This window comes from Perissodus microlepis, chromosome 6 (genome assembly GCF_051167445.1).
Source record: "Perissodus microlepis isolate ML-2025 ecotype Zambia chromosome 6, ASM5116744v1, whole genome shotgun sequence".
In the NCBI taxonomy this organism is placed as follows: Eukaryota; Metazoa; Chordata; class Actinopteri; order Cichliformes; family Cichlidae; genus Perissodus; species Perissodus microlepis.
In genome coordinates this window covers 12,234,486-12,256,655 of record NC_140466.1, presented here as the reverse complement: position 1 = coordinate 12,256,655, position 22,170 = coordinate 12,234,486, and the positions used below count along the sequence as shown (strand labels likewise).

General features: G+C 36.4%; 2 protein-coding genes across 3 annotated transcripts; both read left to right on the top strand.

Annotated features, from left to right (window-relative positions):
• The first annotated feature begins 371 nt into the window (after positions 1–371).
• LOC146385223 (N-acetylneuraminate-9-phosphate synthase-like) lies at positions 372–2,931 on the top strand. Its single transcript, XM_084929923.1, has 3 exons — positions 372–392; positions 1,560–1,826; positions 2,746–2,931. Exons 1-3 carry the CDS (start codon positions 372–374, stop codon positions 2,929–2,931), a joined length of 474 nt encoding a protein of 157 aa, XP_084786049.1.
• An 8,035-nt stretch (positions 2,932–10,966) lies between these two features.
• LOC146385222 (N-acetylneuraminate-9-phosphate synthase-like) lies at positions 10,967–16,490 on the top strand. Of its 2 annotated transcripts, XR_014800464.1 has the most exons (7): positions 10,967–11,221; positions 11,838–12,053; positions 12,132–12,231; positions 13,260–13,414; positions 14,395–14,661; positions 14,790–15,052; positions 16,384–16,490. XR_014800464.1 is itself a non-coding variant. In XM_084930830.1 (6 exons), exons 1-6 carry the CDS (start codon positions 11,090–11,092, stop codon positions 14,997–14,999), a joined length of 1,080 nt encoding a protein of 359 aa, XP_084786956.1. In that variant the 5' UTR covers positions 10,967–11,089; the 3' UTR covers positions 15,000–15,615. The 2 variants fall into 2 exon arrangements, 1 of the variants encoding a protein (XP_084786956.1); XM_084930830.1 differs by lacking the exon at positions 16,384–16,490 and having other exon boundaries at positions 14,790–15,615.
• The last annotated feature ends 5,680 nt before the right edge of the window (positions 16,491–22,170 follow it).

The window sequence follows — 22,170 nt, the reverse complement described above, 5'->3', positions numbered from 1 at the left end:
ACCACTTGCTGATGTTGCTAAATCTGTGGAAGCTATGCCATAGCTACCGCCAAACAATTCAGTTATTTTTACACATTTGGCAGCATCTGCCTGAAGGGCTTGTTTCTTTTTGGCCCTAATTTTTTCTGCACCTCCTTTCCTTTTTTTGTCCTCCATTTTCTTTAGTTCGTCTATAAGATTGCTAAACAAGGGGGAGGGTGCATCCGACCTCCTCGGCTGTAATTGGTCTAGCCCAGAGTCGATCATGACCAATTGGCCAATCCAACACCTTTCATTATTTATACCCTTCCAAAAAAAAAAAAAAAAAATCGATCGGCCCATAAAAACAAAAAATCGCCAGCGGCCCACCGGGCAAATGCCCGGTATGCCCGATGGCCAGTCCAGCTATGCCAGTGAGAATCAATAAGTGATGTCAATAATGGAATTGGAATTGTTAAATTCTTATCAACAGTTTATAAAATAAATACAGTATTTTCTTTACTCTGCCCTATTTTATACATTTTCATAAACTTCGATGTTGTTCTACTCTGGTACTGAGCCGTTTAGCCTTTTGCACTTGACTCTTTGCAAAAAGTTTAATCTAGTGCCTTTTTAAAGATTTATTATTTTCTGCAATTATACCATTAATTGGTCCTATCATTAACGATACAGATTTCGCAGCTTTGTGCAATTAAGGAAAAGACTGCCCAAATGTATGCTAGCTTAGCCTGTTATAAGGATCGGCTGTATTAGCATGCCTTCTGAAACATACCTTCTTAAAGTTACTAATACCAAACAGATCCCACATTATATATCCCACTGTCTATACCATGATTTGAATTGGTCATTCAGATCATTAAATGCTCTTACAAAAAGTAAATGTACCTTGGTTTGCTGAAAGAGGAAATCATTGAAAATAGCAGATCAAGGGTCTATGGAGCCTTGGCAGTTTCCAGCTGGACCAGTTAGTGACCGGTGTTGTGTCCATTCAAGTAATCACATCACTGTGGTTGCTGAGAAGGTTTTAAACTGTCTAAACAATAAAGAAAATTCTCTCTGGAATATGGTGAACAGTCCCAAAGGAAACTAAAAGTCATATGAAATGGAGTGCACTGGAGAGGCAGGATGTGGGATTGTTTTTCCATCTCTTCATACATGGCACATTGCCAGAGATGAAGACTCATTAACCACATTAGTAGAGCAGGTCATTGTAGTAATAATTTCGAAAGTCCTTCTTGTCAACTGTAAACATCTTGTTGTCAACAAGAGAACAAGACGTACAAGCTAACACAACATTTAGCTCAACAGTTACTTAACTTCAAATCCACTCTTTAAATGTTATATGATATTACAGTGTCGTCTTACACTATCACAAAGTTTTGTAGGTACTGTTTTCTAGAGAGAAGGAACCTGCCAATGAAAGACTTGAGAAACCAGTGTTTGTTTACACACTTTGCTTAGATGTTAAATTAAATTGTGTATGTGTGACCACTGTATTGTATGAAAGTGGTGGGTACACAAACAGGCAGCAAACAAAATGCAAAAGTTTTTTACTCTGATTTTTCCATTTTTTCTGGAAGACATTCCAGGAAGAATTTCCAGATGTTCCAATTGGATATTCTGGACATGAGCAAGGCATCTACATCACTGTGGCTGCTGTTGCGATGGGAGCAAAAGTTGTGGAGCGCCATGTGACCCTAGATAAGACCTGGAAGGGAAATGACCATGAGGCATCCCTGGAGCCCTCCGAGCTGGCAGAGCTGATCCGAGCAATCCGACTGGTGGAGACGGCAATGGGATCACCAGTCAAACAAATGTTGCCATGTGAGAAGACCTGCCATGGTAAGGTTAGTTTGATTCATTTAGGATGAACTTTAGCAAAAAGCTAAATGTTGAGACTGGAAGTCTGCATTTCAAGCTTGATTTTTTATTATTTCTCACAAGTGCCACTTCTTTAATTTAATTCAATTCAGTTTTATTTATATATCACCAAATCACAACAACAGTTGCATCAAGGCACATTATATTATAAGATAAATAACGCCACAATAATACAGAGAAAACTCCAATAATCACATAAACCCCCATAGCTGAATTAAGGTGCACAAAAAAATTACTGGAGTCCCTTTTGTACAACCACACACATTTCACATGTCTTTGTGCAAGATATTTCTCTGTTATTCTGTTCCAAATATGTCTATCTTTTTACTTTAAGTGCATATGTGCCAGAAATTAGACACTTGGTTGCTGTTGCATAAAAGAAGATTTATAGTAAGTCTCATTTCATGTAGGGTCTATCCATCACGTTTATTTTAAAGTACCTTTTGAATTTTCTGCCAAATGGGGCTTGGGCCTCTCCCTACCATCACTGGGCATGAGACAGGTTACAGCCTGGACAAACAGAGAGACAACAATACAATGTCACATCCATGATCAATTTAAAATCAATCATTAACCTAAGAAGTCCTTGCACTTTGGAAGAAAACTCACTGTGGGAACTTGCAAACACAAATAGATTCATACATTAATAGTGCTAACAATTTCAGTGCCACGTTGTGTAATAGCAGCTTATAATTACCATAAAATACATACTTATGGTATAAATTTTATTTAGAGAAACAAAGACTAAACCTTGGCAACATTTGGCAATGTGGCAATACCTTATTTGTGAGCTAGATCAAGTTGTTCCCATAAAAATGATAAATGTTTAGTATTTATATGTTGTTAATCTATCTGTGATTTCTGTATTCTTTGTTTTCTGCACAGCTGGGCAAGTCAGTGATAGCTAAGGTGGCCATTTCCAAAGGTACAGTGCTCAGCCCAGACATGTTTGCCGTGAAGGTTGGTGAGCCAAAGGGCATCCCTCCAGAGAACATGCAGAACCTAGTGGGCAAGAAGATCAAAGTGGATGTGAAGGACGATGACAGCATCTTGGCAGACATGATAGAATGAATAACCTTCAAAACTGCTGGAATAGAGGCAGGCAGAAAGAGAGGGTTAGAAAATGTAGAAAGAAATTGGACAGGTGATGTGAACAGATAGAGAAACAACAAATAAGGGAAGAAAATATGGGCTTAAATGAAGATAAGGTGTGTATCTGGTCAAATTAATGGGAAGAGTGGAATTGTCATTCCTCTGCATAATTTGCACAAATAAAGCAAATTAAATGTGAACATGTCTGTACTTCAGAATTAGAATGCAGCTTAAGGTGCTCTATCTGTATGCTTCCATGCACTGTTTGCATGTAAAGGCAAAAATATCTGCATATTCTCATGTTAGGAATGAATGTTTACATTTATAGCATCAGATGCAAATGTATCTGATATGCAAACATTTCCCCCAAAATAAGGAAACAACTGTGTATGAGATTTGTCAAAACTGACACGTGACAGTTTGCATCATCTTTATTCTGGAGTGATTTATCCCTTCCCATCCAAACATTTAAATATAGCAAAATGTGTCAATACAGAGGCTTCACACCAATTAGACACAGATTAATAAACCCAAGCTGGTAACATTAGATATAAGTATGCAGTACTGAGTATAATTAGGTGTTAGGTACACATTAGTGTGTAATTTACAAACACAGTTTACAAAAACAGTTTATAAGTTTAAATATAATAATGACATTTTTTTAACCTTAGAAACAGTGGAATCAACATTTAAACAGTTGTCTCTATTAATTGTTCATGCCATCACGAAAATGGTCAAAGTATTTATATGCAAAATAGTTAAATGTACATTTATAACTAAAACAAATTTTGTCAGGTTTTATAAACATTTATTGCAATCCATGGCTAATTCAGGGAGTTAATAGTTGTTAGTTAAATACAATGGGTGACCTCATCAAAAGTGAAGATCATCTATCGCTTAAGCATTTGTTAGTGGAAGGCCAGCAGTACCACAAAAGTCTCGGCTATTTTTGACATGACAAAAGAGAAAAGAAAAAAATGGAAACAGGCAAAGGACAAAGTGATGAACAGCATACAAATCTTTATTGCAAGAGTCAACCTTAACCTGCTTCAGCTTTACAGAATACTGCAATGTATGTAGGATGAGAGTGTGAAGGATTGGGAGGGGTTTAGGAGAGAAGCATTGAGCAACTTAAGGCACAGGCTACTCTCAGCTTGAATATACTGAACCTCCTGCAGTTAAAATTCAACGTTAATTAGGTTATGCTTCTGTGGACTCATTTTCCACAGTAGCACAGAAGCTGAGGGGCAGCTCGTCCCACAGCATAGCTTAAAGTTCATTGTTAGCATGGAGGAATTTGGGGCAATTTGGACATTTCATAGGTTTTGCTTTAAATAGTAAACTCAAACACCACTTTAATGTTGTAAAACATCGGGTTGTAGGTAACAAAAAAAGCTAACTATTATAAATAATAAATAGTGTTACATTTCTAATTAAGTTGGCAAGGAAATAGCAGGTAAAGTTTACTCTAATGAAAAAGACACGAGCTAAAATGAATAATAAAATTCTTACTTTCTAACTGCTGCTTGCCAGGTAAAAATTACTGCAGCTTCAATTTGTTTCAATTTAAACCCAACTACAAGACAAAAACAAAAAACAAACAAAAAAAGCTAGCTAGTCATAGAATCAAAGAGGATATTTGGTTATTATTTTTGTTTACAATTCCTATGGGGTTGACTAACAAACTGACAAAAAACTGCATTTTCTCAATTCAATTTTATTTATATAGTGCCAAATCATAATACCAAATGTTTCAAGGTGCTTCTAAGAAAAAAAATGTTTCGCAATCATTATCCTCTAAATAGCAGGTCAGGTTAGCATTAACTGTGGCTATTGACTATTAAGTATTTTCAAATACAACTTTGATGTAAAAAATCCAACTGTCAAATTAATTCACATAGAATCAATAAATAGTACCTTTATCCTGTGTCATTTGTTTCTCCAATTTTCTTTCTTTTCATCCTTCAGCAACACTTCCAAATTCTTTTCAGGAGTCATTAATGCAACATTAGGGTAACCTAAAATTCTAATTGAGATCTAACATTGATGTTAGCGTTGATGTTAGTGATGGTGGCGCTGTTCCGATCTTTCCCAGCCATTGCTGGCTGGTTGGAACCAGGGGCGATTTTAGCCCATTTTTGGGGGTGCTTCAGCACCCCCAAAAATGAATCAAACCACCCCCAAAGATTTCTTACTTTTTTGACAATATTTGCTGTTTGTGTGACACACTACTAAAAATATAAAAAGCATACAGTACTTGGTTGAGACGTAACACTTTAACAACAAAAGTATAGATAACCCCTCCCCTCCCAAAATGGTTTGTTCCAGCTCTCCCCTGCTCTGACTCTAGCGCTCTGTCTGCCAGAGCGATGGTGGCTGAGATGCAGCAGAGCGGAGGTGTAAGTACCTGGCTTAAAACAGGACATGTTGGCTGCATTTAACCTTCAGTTACTCTTTATATAGTTGGGTAGGAGTCAGACCATATTTCTTTTTAGCTGAAAAACATTACACCAGGTAACCTGCAGGGTTGAAAACGTATTTCCCAACGATGTTTGCTACCCTACAATCAGTCCTGCTCTGTAGTAAAATCAGCGACATTTGACCGTCCTGTTGCTCCCATTGAAATGTATACAGCCTATTTAAAATCTAAAAAATTGTTCGTAGCCTGCTGTTGTTACCACTGTCCTGTTTTAAATGGATACTTACTAGCTAACTGACTGGATGCCCATTAACCTTATAACTCCTGTTGTGTGTGTGTATGTGTGTGTGTGTGTGTGTGTGTGTGTGTGTAGAGAGAGGCAGCCAGGTTCATAATGGATATAAGGAAGTTTTTTCAAAAAAAGGAGCCACATTCAGGTAAAAGTGTAAAATCAAATGATCCGTCAATCAAGAATAATGTTGGATCAGTGTTTCAGTATTTATATCTTTTATGCGGTTTGGTTATTTGCCTTTTGGTTGAAAGTAGTAGGCCAACTTTTGGACCGTCCAGTTGTCTGTATGACTGCCGCAGTACGTACATCACATTTGCACACTATCAGAAAGAGCCAAACAGCCCTGGTGGAGTGAGGAGCTGTAAAGAGAAGCAGAAGCTCTGTTTATATTCTAAAAACGTTTTAAGCTTGTTTCAAAGATTATGTACAGCAGCTTTAAATGTTTTCCAAAAGCACACATACACTTATCAGTGTTTCTCAAACTTTTTACAGTGTGTAACACCTGAGAAAATGTCAAGCTCTCCCAAGTACCACTGTGAAAACATGAAACTCATAAGTCTTACAACACAAAATTAGTATTATTAAATTAGTAAAATTAGTATCTGCAGTAAAGATTTTTTCATGCATGGTATACATTCTACCACAGGCAAAGTTGCCTCCATTTTTATATATGTTTTTAAATATTTTGTAATAATTTATTTGTAATAATTTATTCTGTTTTGGGAGTGGTTTTTTTTTTATGTATCTGTATTATATTATACATACACATTAAAAGTGAATCTCTGTCCAAAAAATGCACTCAGTTTACTTTTTACTCACTGTGAGCATCATTCATAATTTTCCCCCAGTAATTAAGGAACTATATGTATTTTTTTTTTTATTCCAATCCATTCTTCTTTTGCAGCATTTAAATAACCTTTATCAGATTTGATGGTTTTGTTACAGACTTTTCAAAAAAAGTGTTTTTCTTTTCTTTCACAAATGTGGGGATTAAATTGTGTTAAAATGTACAAAACAGTGATGTCATGTTTTGTGACGAGGACCCAGGCACAGAGAGACTTGATGAATTTAAGAATCTTATGATTTAATAAAGAAATTTGCAGACTTGCACAGAGATGGTAAAATTATGATGACTGATAACGGAGACGAAGATAACAGACGATGAGGACAGGGAGGAACAGGGGTTTAAATGCACCAAAGTGACAGTCAGAGAGAACTCGGGACAACTGGAGGCATTTAGGGATGCAGGGACTGACAGAGATGGGGAAGAAGTCTCATTGTGACAAGTAAAGTTTATCTTGCCTGACTAGGCAGCTCTCCTGGTGCTCAGCACCCCCAAAGCTCTGATCCTAGAATCACCCTTGGTTGGAACCCTCCAGACAAACAAAACTCTGAACCTCCACCATCACCTTTTGCACATGAACTCTTGACCACAAACACTGATTGTGTTGCTCACTGTTGTTTATCTAAAATTGTATTGTATTGTGTTGTACAAAAGACTTAAAAAAAAATCTTTATATCTTTATATTGTTTTAGTCTACACTGAAGGCCGTGGGAGCATTGCAATTTCAAATTCCGGTGTATGACCGATACACATGATTTTTGACAATAAAGCTGACTTTGACTTTGATATTGTTAATCTGTCACTAATTTCTATATTCTATGTTTTCTCCATGGTTGTACAAATCAGTGGGGGCTAAAGTGGACATTTCCAAAGGTACACTGGATATGTTTGCAGGGAAGGTTGGCAAGCCAACTGGCATCCCGTCAGAGCACATGCAGCAACTAGTGGGCCAGAAGATCATCATGGATGTGAAGGATAGACAGCTGCATTTTGGTTGACATGATAGAATAAATAAAAAGAGTGAGATAGACATGAAAACAGAAAATGGACTGAAAATGTGTGTGAACAGAAAAGGATACAAAGAAAACTAACCACAATGCTCTATATGTACCTGTTGAATGCTGTGATGAGCATGAGGCGACTGCTAAAGGAAGCAACTGAAAGAAGAAGAAAGCTCTCTCTTATGTAGCATACAGCCATAGATAGTTGGCTTCAGAAACTTTGGCAGTTATGGAAATTCTCTGTGTGCTTTAGGCAAGGGGACTGTTTGGCAAAAACAGGAAGTTACTAATAAAATCTTTTTAACCAACCAGTCTCTCAATCAGTTTCTCAAAACTTAATCATAAAATGGAAAGAATTAATTACTTTGTGACAATTCGACACATTTCTTGCAAAATGAAACACCAAAGCAATACACACAGCTATTTCACACAGCTGTGATAAACTCAAAACACTACCACGAACGTATTCATGTACATTTTGGCTTCACTGAGTCATATTACATATACAACTGAATACAAGTGCCTTGAAATAAAATACAAATAAGTCAGAATTGTGTGCATAGTTCCATTTCTTTCCATTTTCTAAAAGGCAATGAATGTTTCTTGTATGGCTTTGGACTTTGTAAGACACTTTATAATATTGAATTCAAAGTCCAGGTGCCATTCCTGGGCTTCTGGAAGAAGCCCTGTGTTATTATATAGGTACTAATGTGTGACATGAACCAGCTTGTTTGCATTTTCTGTCTTGGGGTTCTCAAAATATACAGAAAAAAATAAATAAATAAGAAGTACAATCTGTACATCCTTTAAGAAACAAATATGCAGACCAGACAGCAGAGGACACCACAGAACATCCATGTATCATCCACCAAACAACACCATAACACTCCTTGAGTGTCTTTAAAACAAGTCTCTTAAAAAAACTCTTTGAAAAAATGTTAAAGAAAGGGAAAAAACGGTGTCCGTTTTTTTAATTTAAGGTCTTCCCCGTTTAAGGCCACCTTCCCTTCCCTGTGAGCAATGATTCTCAAACTGTGGGCGCCCTCTACTGGTGGCCATCCAGCCATTTAAGAATGGGTGCAGACAACCAGAGGAAAATTATTGTGAAATTATTTTGAATTAATATAATAATTCCTTAGCAAAAATATAGAATAGTAATTGATGCTGTTGTCCCCATCTTAAAAAAAAAACAAAACACATCTAACCTCAGATCCTTTTTCATTAATAACTGTTGATTTAAAGAGCACAATAATAAATACACTTAAAAGGTGGAGTTTTTTTTTCAGTTACCTTGAAAAAACAACACTAACTCTTACTGGCTTCTCTTCAGAAATAGAAGGTTTGATTAACTGGTATATGAGAATACTGTACTTACATTCAAAGCTTCACTGACTATTCACACAGTTCTGAAAGTATGTATCAACCAACTGACTCAAGATTTCAAAACTCTAAACACAGTTCTATTGGTCTCATCAATATTAACTTTATAAATCTTTAAAAATTCCATAATTTAGATGTGTTCAGTCGAGGTAGAAACACTGGTGTTCAAAATGCAACATACTGATTACCAATTAATCTTACTCATGTTGCGCCTGAGCACACTCAATTGGAAGGACAATTCAGCCATGTGTCTGGATAAAAACAAGGCCTCAAGTGACTTATACAGGTGTTACAAAACAAGATGGAGAAGCAAGAGCACAGAGGAAGAGTGATTGGAAGAGGCCTGTGAGGCAACAGAAGGCGATGTTCAAATTGTTTTTGTCTTTTAAACGGAGCAATTTGTGTAGCAAAAACAAATAAATATTTCTTATGTTATCTTTGTGATTTTCTTTGTAGTATTTCCTGCCACACCTACATTAAATTAAAGTACTCAGGTTTGCTACATACACTGAAAAGTTGCTCATACATGTTCTTCTAGAACCATTTTCTTAATTCTGTTGTATAAACAGGTTAAACATGAATTTTCAGTTTTTCTGCACTGAGTCATCTCAAGTGGGTGGATTTATTTATTTAATAAATTCGTCAGACATTGTTTGCTTTGTGTTAAGACTGTCCTCTCTTTGTTTTACTTTCTGTTTTAAGACCACAGGCTGTTTATGTGAGACCAGGACCTTCATGTCTTTGAATAGGCTAAATCAGTTACTGCTGTTGGGCAGGGCTGAACTGAGATAAAATAATCAGCCCAGGCATTTGTGGTCCAGGCGACTCACCATGATCTCTATATATCATTTCATTTTGTTTGACTATTGATATTAACATAGGTATTAATCGGGTCGGTACAGTTGTTGTTGGGTTATTTCTCAGTTGCACTGCAGTGTGTGATAATAATTAAAATCTACTATTAGCAAATAGATGGAGGGACATAATTAGGAAGGGATAGATTCAGGGATTCGGGGAAATCAATGGCTGCTTTGACCATAAACCATTTTCTTACCATGGAAGGTGAAATTCACGTGGTAAGAAATTCACGTGTCTCTTCCTCAGCACCAGCAGCCTTCTGTGATTGTAAAGCTTGATGTGCAATTCACTTGTATTTTTATTTTTATTCCTATTTATTATATTTATCCCCTTCGTATATTTTATTTATATATGTCTCTGTATTTATATGTGTGTGTGTGTGTGTGTGTATATATATATATATATATATATATATATATATATATATATATATATATATATATATATATATATAATATTCTGTAACTGTAACTTCTGTCGGTGCTGTGCTTTTGGAAACAGAATTTCCCAGAGGAACCCACCCGAGGGATTAATAAAGTTTTATCTTATCTTATCTTATCTTATCTTATCTTATCTTATCTTATCTTAACTTATTAGATGCTGCTGGTACTTCTGTTACAGTCACAGCCAGACCGATGCTAACATGTCGGTTAATCTGACACATTTAGCTGCATCTCATATTAGTTTGTTTCAGTGTTCTCTCTCGGCTTTCCAGCTCCACCTTCTCGCTGTTTGCTCCACACCAAACATTTTCTTCAAGGTGCAGCGAAGGTAGGAGAGGGGCCGGTAGCGTTAGGACATTTGATTGGGTAATCCAGCTTCACTAATGAAAATGAACGAATGGGCTGCTGCCATTTCTTGTATGGCTGGTGCGCAGCGGGCACTTCAGGCCGGCCCATCGGCCCAAAAGTGAGTCGGCTCACCGGGAAAATGCTCGGTATGTGCCCTGCCACTGGGCTAAATTTCATATATATATATGTATATGTATATATATATATATTTGCTTGTAGCTTTGAACTTGGAAGCTCAAAGCTTTGGTTGGAAAATATCTATTCAACCACTTGTTTCACGGGAAGTTTGTATCTATAAATATAAATGTACATATCCATAAATATGATTTTCCATAGCTATAAATTTGTCGATGCAAATAAAAACAGAACAGAATGGTTGCTTTTATTTTGAAAGAAAATCCGCGATTGCTACGTTGATCCACAAAGGCGGAAGTTGCGGCACATCCTGTTTGTGCATGACGTTAACTGTTCCGGTTATATACCCGGGTTGACACTTTTTAGTTGTCTTTATTACTTTCACTGGTTGTACTTGCTTTCTTTTCTACTAACAAAATGCCGTTAGAGTTTGAGCTGTGTCCCGGTCGTATGATCGGAGGGAACCATCCGTGTTTCATCATAGCTGAGATTGGACAGAACCACCAAGGAGACATTGAGATCGCAAAGAAAATGATAAAAATGGCAAAGGTAATGTAAAAAAGCAAACACGTATCGGTTTGTCTTTTAGGTATATTTACGCACAGACAATCAAACACACGCACGCACACGATATACCGTCTGTCTCCTGAACTTCATTCATAAGAAAGCAATATGACACGTTCCTCTGCTTCACCCAAGCAAATCATAAATTTTTCGGTTCAGACATGAAATCCTGAAATCAAAGTTGGATGCTTCATTTAACCTGTTTATGCCATTTAAACGGTGTTTCTGGCATAAGTTGCAAAATATTAAATTACTAGATTTATGAATGGAGTTTGGCTTCTCTTTCTGTGCCTGTCCTATAGCGCCCTCTTGTGCCTGCTGCTTGATTCAAACCAGACGTGAATTGTATTCAATTGTAGTAAAATATGTCTTAAATTCGTTAGCTGTGTTCATATGCCCATTAAACCTGTTATGAAGGATTTTTATCATGTCCACATCTTTTTAGTACAACACATACCATTTTCTTTCCAGAACACTATAAAGTTACAGGTATTTATCAAGTGTGTCTTGTAGGATCTTAAAAGATACGTGAGAGCAACTCAAGAAACTAGTACCATTAAAAAAATTAAAAAAATCAAAAATCTTCTCCCCACCTCCTCAGGACTGTGGTGCAGACTGTGCCAAATTTCAGAAGAGTGAATTAGAGTTTAAGTTCAACAAGAAAGCCTTGGCCCGCCCATACACCTCCAAACACTCCTGGGGGGAAACCTACGGTGAGCACAAGCGCCATCTGGAGTTCAGCCACGATCAGTACAGGGGACTGCAGAAATATGCAGAAGAGGTGGGGATCTACTTTACTGCATCGGGAATGGATGAGGTAAGAGAGAGTTTTGTTCATAGTATTATGGTACTTTACTCAGTGGAGAAGTTTAACCATAAGCTTTTCTGTCTTCAGATGGCGGTGGAGTTTCTTCATGAGCTTAATGTGCCTTTCTTCAAAGTGGGTTCTGGAGACACCAACAACTTCCCCTATCTAGTTAAAACTGCCAAAAAAGGTGAGAGTGAAAGTGTGGAGAAATTGCTCAAGTTTGAAACTCAATCATCGGCATCAGTGTTCAAAATTTATATATATATATATATATATATATATATATATATATATATATATATATATATATATATATATATATATATATATATAAGTTAAATAAATCAAATACTGAGTTGTAGTGAGAGTTATATTACTTTAATGACAGTTATGTTATGCTAGTTTCCAGTGCCACATTTGAAATCTTTTTAATTGAGTACCTTTTCATAATATATATATATTTTTTAAAAATCCTGATTTAAATTCTACTAATTCTTAGTGAACACCTAATTCATCCTCTCTGTTTAAGGCCACTGTCCCTTTAAGTCACATTTCTTCTGGTTCCCCCTTACAAATAAAAGATTTGAGCAGCACCTGATTGAGGCTTCTGTAACCAGAGCCAGAGTTGTATACCTAAGATTATGGTTCTGTGAATAGTTGCTCTTATACAGCAGTAGAATGTTAGGAAAAAACTGTGAAATTGTTTAGCTAAAGTTGTTTAAAACATGAACTTAATGCTCAGAGATTACCTTTGCATATACATACCTCATCATTTAAAGCTTTGGTTTTGTTTAATTTGACCATCCATCATTTTAATTAGATATAGATTAAATAGATAGACTATATTACAGAAATCAAGAAAAAGCACAGGTACACTTTAAAAAGGAAAAAAAGAGAAAACGATAGACAACTCAATACATGCACCATGTAATATATAAAATGTGTCTTAAAGGAAGCATACATTTATAATTTTATAAAATGTGACACAGAATTACAATTTAATATTTAGAATGTAATTTAAACTTTAAATATAGTTGGACCTCGAGGAGTCTGTGTCTGTTTTCATTCTGCATAAATATGGATGACATGAACTCTACACTGTACAAGCAAGGCAGTGTACAATAACTCCAGAGGAATACTGAGGGGTGTCGTAGCGCTTAGCTTACTGCCAGTAACATGAGGTTTCTTATAGTGTTGCTGTTTTTCATTTGCCAGGACGCCCCATGGTGGTGTCCAGCGGGATGCAGTCCATGGAGACGATGCGTCGGGTCTACAAGACGGTCAAGGAACACAACAAAAACTTTGCCATCCTGCAGTGTACCAGCGCCTATCCTCTGGAAGCTGAAGATGTCAACCTCAGAGTGATTACGGTGAATGCAGTACAATGTTCCTCTCATCTAATCCAAACTGCATGTGGGATTATTTCGAAGGGTGTGTTCCTTTGGGTATCAGTAAAATAATCCAGAGAGTCCAGAATGATCCAGTTTTACGGGTTATGAAGCTTATTTTTTATCCCTCAGCCTGAAAGGCTTGGGGTATTGTTGTCACCCTGCCAGGTGGATGGTTGGGCAGTGTGGGCAGAGGTCAACTTTACTGAAAATCTTGTAAACACAAAAAAGACAATGTTGCATGTTTTGATGTTTAAAAAAAAAACATAGCTAATATACCAGGAATATGTCTTTTCATTTTATGACCACCAAGCCAAAATCTCATCAAAAAAATATTTCACCTTCATACGAACAGGCCTGTTATGACAGATAAAATGTGTCTCAGAGTTTGCTGATACATGTAATAGCTCATCCAATTACTCTAGTAACTCGGCTTTCGTTGTTATCTCTACGACATATAACATATAAAAACTTATATGTGAACATATTATTGGGTTGAATTATGGAAAATGACATCTAACCACAATAATACCACAGAAAGTGACAGCATTCTCAGTGGTTTATATTTATTATGAGTTTTGCATTTCTTATTCCTGGTTCTTAGTTAGCCATTTACTTTTGAATTGATATGGTGAATAAAATCACTAAGGCTCATATGCTCCTGATTAGGATCTACTGAGACCTTACATTTATGTTTTCTATAACTTGTTCTTTGTTCCAGGAGGCTTAGGGGTTGCACTGATCACCGCCATTAATTTTACCATTAAATTCCCTTTGTCTTTAAGAGCTGGACTTAAAATGACTGGTGATCTGCACAACAGCATTTTTATATCATGTCAATAGCAACTGCCTGTAGCATCTTGGCAAAAAAAAATCCCCACGTGAACATGAGTACATGTTGCAAATTGTAAAATGACTAACTTTTAAGAATAACATGTATGTCACCCATTTGTTGGCTGCAGGAATACCAGAAGGACTTTCCAGATATTCCCATTGGGTATTCAGGCCATGAGTCTGGAGTCAGTATAACAGTGGCGGCTGTGGCTCTGGGAGCAAAGGTTGTTGAGCGCCACATAACCTTGGACAAGACGTGGAAAGGAAGTGACCACGAAGCATCACTTGAGCCCGCTGAACTGGCTGAGCTGGTTCGCTCTATCCGACTGGTGGAGAGGGCACTGGGAAGCGGAATCAAGCGGATGTTACCCTGTGAGAAGCCGTGCCACGACAAGGTCAGAACACCTTTCTCTAAAAAAAATAAAATAAATTAAAAATACTCAGCTTTACTGTTTAGCAAGCTTTTCAAGCAAATGTCCAACTTTTTCCTTTAATAATGTTGCTTTGTTTGCTGTTCCTTCAGCTGGGTAAGTCAGTGGTAGCCAAAGTAAAGATCCCCAAAGGAACAGTTCTGACTGAGGACATGTTGACGGTGAAGGTGGCAGAGCCCATGGGCGTTGTAGCTGAGGACATTTTCCAGTTGGTCGGAAAGACCGTCAAAGATGACGTGGAAAAGGATGACAGCATCGTGCCTGAGGTCGTCGATTGTTATGCCAAGAAGGCAAAGTACTGAAAATGGAAGGGAAGACCGAAGTCACTAGAGAAAGTGTAGTTGATTCATTGAAGGTTAGTTCTGAAGGTGCTTAATCTGAAACGTGGATGAGAGTAAGGGTTATTTTGCTTGGTGTTGCTGAAAGGCATGGGTGATCAGTAATTTGTTACATAATTGGACGGTTCATCAGATGGTTTTAATGTTATCACGGCCCCTGCTTTAGTTCTCTTCAGCCAAAGAGTTTTTACATTTTCTACAAGTGGTCTCACATAATGCACTTTCTGGCAAACACTTTGATCTCAGCATCCGGTTTAAGTCCAACACTTTGAGAGATGGCACAAGAGTTGTTACCGCTAACCTTGCGTTCTTTGTGCTACCGTTTTTGCCTACACTTGAGTGATTATATAAATGTTGAATATGCACTGCTGTGGCCCCGTCATCTCATCCCATAGCAGTGATGTCACGGAGCCTATTTGCTCTTTGTGTACGACTTCATTGACCAGCTGAGGTTGTCAACTTTTGCCAGAAAGAAGTTGTATTTATATAGTTTCTTCAGAAAGAGCAAAATGAGACTATCTGTTGAGGTCTGTAATGTAATGGAAGAATGAAAATTTTTCAAATTAAAATTTTGCCTCAACACTGATGTTGTTTTGTTTTTTGTTCTTTACATAGATGAACTAATTCTCATGGATGAGAATGTTCATGTCATGGATCATTTACTACTACTACTATAGTTGTCATATATGAAGATATAATAATTTCCACATCTTGGGTAATACACATTATTTAGAAATGGAAAAATATTTTAAATACTGAGGTGAATAATTACACTATTTTCAAAGTAAATGCTTAGTGAATTCTTATAGATGAGGTTTTTTTCAAGTAAGTCTCTAATACACTCTTATATTGTACTTGTTATTTAAATATATTTCATACTATTTCTGTTGTTAAGGTTTAATATTTTTATGCCTGTGTGCAGCTTTGCTTTAGTTTAACTTTTTCCACATCACAGGTAAATCATTTAGACACATTTGATACATTAAATAAATTTGACGGAATATTTACTTCTCTGATTGAACACTGTAGCTTAGCAGCCGCAAAGAAATGTGAGATATTTCTAGCTTTGCATTTCTCCTGAAACTGCAATCTGCATGGTTTAAATTCATTTCATTGTTATAGGGAATGCAAACATAATACAAATATATTACTCAAAGAAAATTAAAAGAATACTTTGTAAACAGAGCGACAAGTGGCATGTTGATCTGGTCAGTTAAGTAGTAAAAGGGGTTATTAATTAGTTTCAGTTGATTTAGTGCAATAATGAGACAACCCCCAAAACAGCTATTATTTGGGGCCACTGAACTTTTTTTTTTTCTGACTGTGTTTCTTTTTTGTTTTTTTTCAGTGTCACTGTGATACCATGAGGCGATACCTGGATCGTACATAGGTTGCACAAGTTGTTCATCTTCTCCAGGATGCCACATCAATGCGTTCCATTGCCAGAAGGTTTGCTGTGTCTCCCAGCACAGTCTCAAGGAGATACCAGGAGACAGACAGTTACTCTAGGGGAGGTGGACAGGACTGTAGAGGTCCTTAACCTGAAAGGAGGACTACTCTAGTACCTTAATCATTAATCATAAATCAGTGCTTCATGATCTGTGAATCACTGTGAAACATGTTTTTATGTTAATGGAGTATTTTCTGTAAAGAAAAGGTTTTACATTGGGACTGTAAAAAAATAATTTCATTCTCCACTAGATGGAGATGTTTGCTCTGGATCCTCCCGTAACTCCATTCACAGCATGACTGCCATTTCAGTAAATGTGAAACATAAATATATCAGATAAGAAACTTTTGTCCTATTGAGCCCCCTGAGCCAGAGCTGAACCAACTTGCTGCTGATTTCCCTGACAATATCATAAAATATATAAGGTTCTGGTTTTGTGGTGTGGGTTGGAAATTAAACTGAAGCTAATGCAAACTAATCACTACTCTGGTCTGGCCTTCTAACATCGTTCCTAGCTACCAATATCACAATCTTCATGTGTAACAGAACTTTATCAGTTTGCTGTTGAGAGGAAATACCCTGTTGACAAAATAAGATTAATCTCTAACTGCTGTCGACAGAAATACGAGGAGAAACATTTGCTCCACAATCTTAAAATAAAGTGTCAGCTGCAGAGGAAGCAGGTGCAGTCCTGTGGTAAATGTTGGTTTCGTTCCAGTAAGAACGAAGCATACAGAATTTACCCATTCTGTATGCTAAGTGATTATGCCAAATGACATGCAGTATATATTAGGGTTATATACTGCTAGGGTTATATTAGTTTTTTTTTTTCAAGTAAGTCTCTAATACACTCTTATATTGCACTTGTTATTTAAATATATTTCATACTATTTCTGTTGTCGAGGTTTAATATTTTTATGCCTGTGTGCAGCGTTGCTTTAGTTGAACTTTTCCCACATCACAGTTAAATCATTTAGATACATTAAATAAATTTGACGAAATATTTACTTCTCTGATTGAACACTGTAGCTTAGCAGCCGCAAAGAAATGTGAGATATTTCTAGCTTTGCATTTCTCCAGAAACCGCAATCTGCATGGTTTAAATTCATTTAGTTGTTATTGGGAACTAAGCTCAATAGTAACAGCTCAGCTCAAGGCTTAGTGTTATTAGCTATATGCATTATAGGGTTTACGTTACAGTGAGAAGCCTTATTCATGACAAGTACAAAGACTGTATCTGACCTGCTCAGAGGCCAGTATAAAACTCATGTGTGAACAGGGACAGTCCTGCAAACTTTACTGTGATCCTAATGATTGAAATGTTTGAACTGAGCATCATTATCTGCTCAAAACATGCATTCATGAATTTGCTATACATTAGTGTCTCTATCTGCAATCTGAAAATGTAAACTCTACAGTGGATGATCTGGTTACGCTGTTATGTGGTGCGAGACATTTTGCTGGCATGGGTCTACTTGTCCTGTCAGACAAAAGAATTACTGCAAATCAATACAAATTTATTTTAATTGGTCACTGTAACCCTTTAATTAAACATTTTTTCCTGATTGAATCATCAGTAGGCTGCATCATAAATATTTGGTGAATTATTATTATTGTTATTGTTTTAGTTCATATCTTTGGATATATATAAATATACAACATATAATATAAAATACATTTGAATTTCCTGGTCATTTTCAAATTTTGTGTTCAAACCTTTCAGTTTTTCAACAATTATTCTTATGTCAAATTATTTCTATATTTCTATTAACAGCTAAAGCTGATAAATTTGCCACTAACAGTTGAGAGAGACTAACAGCGAACTAGAAATGATCACTGAGCACTTACAAATTACATTTTCTTTTTTAAATGAGTGTTATATCTAGAAGTCTTTATGACTGTAAATTGCTTTTGTGCCTGGCAGGTGTGGTGACTGAAGGGGTGAGCTTATTGAAAGGTCACTTTTTGGAGAGTAAGTGAACTCAGCTATTCATAGACTCATTATATAGATCTCACCAATTACCTGGGCCGTCCCTGTTCACAGAGAAAATGTCCCTCCCTTTCCAACTTAGCTGCTATTTCAGACAGGAGCTTTTAGCCAATAAGCTGCTGCTGATCCCAGCTTCACAGAAGAACATCCATTTTGCGTTCTTTTCATTGACCTACCAAGGAAACCCACTTCAGCTCTTAACCTAATATAAAAAATATATATGCAGTTAATTGTGCAGCTTCTTTTTCATGCAAAAGTTCTGCAGGTATATTTATGTTTGCTTAGGTTTGATCAAATTCAGTCACCCAGATGTGGCTAGACCTTTGCACGGAATCTACATCTATTTAAGGGTTATTCCCTAGATTGTGTTATTGCTCATTGTGATTGTAATTATTTATATTTCAAATTATATACTAGGTGTACCTCGCCTACCCCAAAGGTTAGGTTAGCTTGGCTGATTATGCAACACATTTAGCCTTGCTAGGACTTTACATAGCTCTTAATCTCTCAGCTATAGATACACAGTCACTACAGAGGTCAAACTTGTCTGCACAAAACCAAGTGTCTCTTCAGGACATGGCAATACTATGCTTTCCCATGTGGAAATATATAACCAGAGAGAATGCAAAGTTTTTATAGTTTGTAAGTTCCTTTTTCCTTCCTTCCTTCCTTCCTTTATGTGACATTGTCTTAGAGAGTATGCAAACCACCTGGACAAACATTAGAAATAATATCTTTCTTATCCTTTCAAGAAAATTTAACAAAAGTCTCAGTCATGATATTAAAAGGTAATTAAGATTTTAAATAGTCTTGGTTTGGTGAGAAAACAAAGAAATGAAGATGCAGATTTTGCTTACAAAGGAAAATAAGCAGTCCACTCCATTAAGTATACTCACATTTAATTGGATAAGAGCAATTGGAGGTGAGAAAGGTCCCATAGGATTTAATCCCAGCAGGGTTTGTGGTTACAAGGGAACTGAAACAGCATTATTCGGATTATTCTTATTCTACATGTTATTCTGATTACACGATTCAAAGTGAGTATGTCTTTAGAAGAATTTTCTGAGTGAGATTTTTTATAACGAGGCTAAATCTGTATTTTTTTTGTTACAATACATTTGCCTATTCCATGCTTATTCTCCCTCATACATCTGTCTTAGAGACAGATGGCAGCATCATTTGATCTTGCCCTCAGGTAGCTGCTCTGGCTTAACCCTGACCTGACATTAAGAGTGTAGGACTGTTTCCTAAGAGTGGGTGTGGCATTCAAAGCCCATTACATACATTCAGTAAATAAAAGACAGCATGGTGATATCACTTCCATAACAACTTGTTATTTATGACATTAGCATAACTGATCAATCCCAACATCAAAACTACTTACCTAATATCAGATGATTCTTGTGCTGCCAAAACAGCTCTAATGTAAATTCTTTGAGAGGGGGAGGGGTTAAAGGTCAGTTTTGTTTGACTGCTAAATCTTAGCAGTGAATTGCAGAGTGGGACATCTTTGGAGCCCACTACATTGAATGGATCTTCCAAATGCTTGATTGGATTGGGTTCTAGGGAGTGTAGAGGTCAGGTCATCAATTTGGACTCTTTGTTATGTTCCTCAAGCAGTTCCTGAACAGCTTTTGCAGCTTTGTACTGCCCAGCAAGAATCCAAGAATTCGCCACTAAAAGGAAAATATATGCTTGTATACATCAGAGCCTTTTTATTTATTTATTAATTTATTTTGAAAACCAGTCTAATATGTACACAAGATATATGCTGAAGTTTGTTACAAAAACATAAAATCTAAAGTTTGGGGGAAGAAGCACCCAAAGGCTTCTTGTTTCATGAATCATTCTGATCTATTTAAACTTGGTATTTATACATAAGGTTAAATGTTTTTCTTAAATTGTTTTTGGTTTTGCTACCTACAAAATAAATGTTAAGTTATTTAGGTTTCTTCTCTGTTAATTGAGTTTTTTGGTGTGGAAGTAGGGGAGATTAGGTAAGAAAAAGCAGAGCTGCATCATATTTCAAATTTGAAATGTGAAATTTATGGTTTGTCCATCTTTGTAAGAAATCACAGTGACTTATTTTGTACTTTCAAAGTATATACATACCTCAGAATCTATTCTCTCACATGTAAATATGTTTTATGCAGCTTAATAAGGTATCTAACCCTCTAAGAAAAAAATTACTTAAATTAATAAAACTAAATGGCAAAATGACATCCTATAACTTTCATTTTTTAAAATAGTTTGGCATCCTGTTTATAGGTTATAAACCTCTAACGCATACAAATATCATGCAGCATCTATTGTGAACTATGCTGCAGAGTATTGCATAACAGAGTAAGTAGGATCATTTTCAAGCGCTTTATACACAAGACTGTGATCTGATAATTTCAGCCTCATCAAGCTGTAAGCTTATTGTTCTCAATCCATTATCTGTTCGCTTGTTTGTAGAGCTAGGAAGGAATTATGCAGGTGATGTGGAGAGGTGGGGCGATAGGAAGGGTGGCCAGAGGAAGCAGATACGATTGACAGATATAGTGATCCTCATTTTTTAACAGTGACTTGGCAACAGAGAGGACAAGGAAGGAGGAGAAAGTAAAAGGAGGTGGCCAATGTCAATGGGGGAGGAACACTGAAAAAGAGGGAGGAGCTCCTTCAGGACATGCTGTCCTGAAGCTTTCTGTGCTTAGAGAAGAAAATCTCACTGAGGATTTACTGTTGAGACCTGCACTGAACACCTGGGATCATTTTGTTTTAAGAGTCAATTTACAGGAATATTCACTCAGAGATTCAGGATCTGACAAGCTGTTGACTGCTGTACTTTTCTCCACCGAACTGGAGATATCCAAGAGTGGTATGAGAACCTAAAAGATGAATGTGTGTGTTTGGTGTGTAGCTGCAATTTGTCTTCACTCTAATAACCTAAAAGATTCAGTATTCATCTGACAGCAAATTGTTGCTGTTTTAAAACATTTAAATGATAAAAATGAGGATGCACAAAATTGTAAGACTTCAGAGATTATTGTTGCTTTTGTAGAATAGAATAAGTGTTTAATAACTCTAATGTGCAAAATAATCTCATCAGGTCTCATTTTTCATTCTGTTCATTTTGTTGGTGTCTACCTTTTGGTACCTGTGTGCAGGACGTGAGGCTAATCTAAGTATATCCTATGGGGGATTAAAAAGCTCTCTAATGCGATTTCACTAATGTTCTAGCTATAGTTAAAGAAAAGCTTTCACTGCATTTTCTCAGGACCAATTACAACACCAAAATTACAAAAACTACAAGTGAAAAAAAAATGTTGCTATATGTGATTTTAACTGTTATTTAAAATTAAGTTCTACCAAAATAAAATAATATATTTGAAGGTTTATGTGTTTGAATAAAATATAATTTACTCTAGATTTGAGAATAGCTATTTCTGAAGCTGCTTTTTAACAAGGGTTTTAGTTTGTGACACTGTTACAAAAACAATACTTGCAGGATGCTTGAAAGGAAACAAGAATGCTTGAAAGACTAAAGAATCAGAAGGGAACAACTCATCAAACTCATGAGTAAAGTTAAACCAACAAAGTTTCTCTCTGAGAAATAGCAAAGAAGTAGGTGAATGGGCATACTCGAGCCAAGGAGGCCACAGTAAAGCTGATAGCAGGAGTGAAAATGTTTTTTTTTTTTTAAGGAAAGAAAT